At 36.8% G+C, this 2,335-nt stretch overlaps 1 protein-coding gene across 1 annotated transcript in view; it reads left to right on the plus strand.

Annotated features, from left to right (window-relative positions):
* LOC143032478 (serine/threonine-protein kinase H1-like) overlaps positions 1-1,820 on the plus strand; it is a gene marked incomplete in the record, with an annotated part of 48,197 nt that extends 46,377 nt beyond the window's left edge. The window contains 1 exon segment of the mRNA XM_076197321.1: positions 704-1,820. Within this exon segment, the coding sequence (XP_076053436.1) occupies positions 704-880 (177 nt within the window).
* Positions 1,821-2,335: the final 515 nt, after the last annotated feature.

Genomic DNA, 2,335 nt, shown 5'->3' on the forward strand with positions numbered 1-2,335 from the left:
TGTAGTGCTTTATGAGATTGTGATTCAATTCACTATTTATATTGTTAATATACTTTTATTAGGTACCTTACTACAAGGGCTCTGATCAAGGTGACCTGTTAGGAGTCTCTGGAACTACCAGTCTCCTGGAAACTGTATTCCATTTTTTTTTTTTTCTGTAAACATATATTCCTACATGATCTGCTGCTGCTTTTGTTTCCTTTAGTTAAGAAAAATATTTAAAGCCTGGATTTTTTCCTGTTATCAAGATCTTAATGCACCAGTACAGGAAGCTGTATTTTTTTGTCCCTTAAACTCTTCATCTTGAAATTCTTGCCATATTTTCTTTATATTCTTTTATCCCATTCCAATAATTTTTTCATAATCTTATCCATACCTGTCATAGTTGAAGACAGCAGTCCTATTATCTCTCCTTCTTATGTATTTCAGTGTGGGTAATCCTAGCTTTTCAAGTCTTCCGAAAATGATGTCTCACCTAGGCCGAGGACATGGATGCAAACCTTTGTATTCTGTTTTTCTTATCTTTCTTTCAGTACAGGAACCACACCTTTACTGCATCCTCCAAGCTGGAGCAGATACAATTTTCAATATGATGTAGATCCCTTATCAAAACCTTTTACCAAAACCTCTTTGTGTCACAGAGATGAACTCTCACCCCCCCCCATATTAATACCTGTTACCAAGACCTCTTTGTGTCACACAGATGAGCTCCCCCAGCGGGTCCTGGGGCCGTTCTTCGAGATCCTCGCAGTCCAGCAAGTCTGCGATCTCACTTCGAACAGCAAGACGCCGTGTCCTCCTCCATGAGTTGGAGAACCTTGACACTGGTTTTCACAATTCATCCCTGCACTACAGTCGACCCACCTACATGTCATCATGAGGGTATTACAATGCCTATCATTGTGGGTGGTGATTACAAATGAGTAATCTTTTTATCATTGTGAGAATGGTGCCTATAAATGAGAAGAAACTACTCGTCGTCATAAGTATAATCCTTATCCCTGTGAGTGATTCACACAAGTAAACTCATGACTCTGAGAATACTGCATTATCACTAATGCCTGTCATTTAGAGAGTAATGAGAGTAAATTACTTGACATTGTAAGAGTAGTACTTACGAGTACAAGAGTAAACTTCCCATTCTTGTGAAAGTATATCATCTGTTGCTTTGTGTGATGATTATGAAAGTGAACCACAGCACTCATCATCATGATTCATCTATTTCTATTTGTACGAATGTACTTGTGAGCCTAATTATGCATTTTCCTGAGGATGTTGAACTGTGTAGTCAGCACATTCCATACAGGTGAGTCTTGGATTGATGCAATGAGAATTCTCCGTAAAAGTACATTTTGTCATAAGCTTTCAAGTAAAGCCAAGACCTGCCAGCAAGTGGGATCTCTCAGCATGAGAGCACAGGAAGAAAGAAAAAGAGAAGAGCTAGTTTGAATAGTAACAAGTTTTCCAACTAGTCTTTTTTTCATATTTAATGCTTTACTTATGTAATATAATCCTCATTTCATGGAAATCCTTCATGAGTTTGCTGCTGGTAGAAGTTTGTAAACAAGTCAACAATCTTCAACAAAGTATGAGATTATTTTTGTGTACACCACAGTAGTGTGTTGGGTCCAATCTCGTTTTGTGTCATGTGGACCCAGGATTGAATTCAACAGCCAGTAACTACTACTTGTTCTGGTAGTCCAAACACCCAAGATAATGGTGAAGACTTCAGTCCCAGCTAATTGTCTCGAGGTACCATGCTCACCTCATATGTATGTATATATATATATATATATATATATATATATATATATATATATATATATATATATATATATATATATATATATATATATATATTATATATATATATTATATATATATTATATATATATATATATATATATATATATATATAATACTCCATGCACATATGATTGTATTTATATATTTCAAATGTAAATGTTGCAAGAGCGTGCTCAATGGCTGCTTCTGCTTGTTCCCAGTGTAGGAAAAAAATTATTGCACAGTATAGTCATATCTTGCTAGATGATTATTTTTCACTAAGCGGCAAGAGGAGTATGGAAAGTTTTTCTACTTGTTTCTTGTTATCCAGCATAGATCTTCACCTCTTGTTGATGCTGCTGCTGCTACTGCTGTTCCAGCCGCTGCCATAACAACCACTGCTGCCACTGCTACAACCACCACTGCCACCACCACTGCTACCACCACTGCTACCACTGCTACCAACACCACCACACCATCATCACCACAAGTTTCGCCAGAAACATCTAGTATAATGCCAATAGCATGATTCTTAATGTTGACACACAAC

Source organism: Oratosquilla oratoria, chromosome 13, assembly GCF_046742065.1.
Source record: "Oratosquilla oratoria isolate Oo_2021 chromosome 13, ASM4674206v1, whole genome shotgun sequence".
Lineage (NCBI taxonomy): Eukaryota > Metazoa > Arthropoda > Malacostraca > Stomatopoda > Squillidae > Oratosquilla > Oratosquilla oratoria.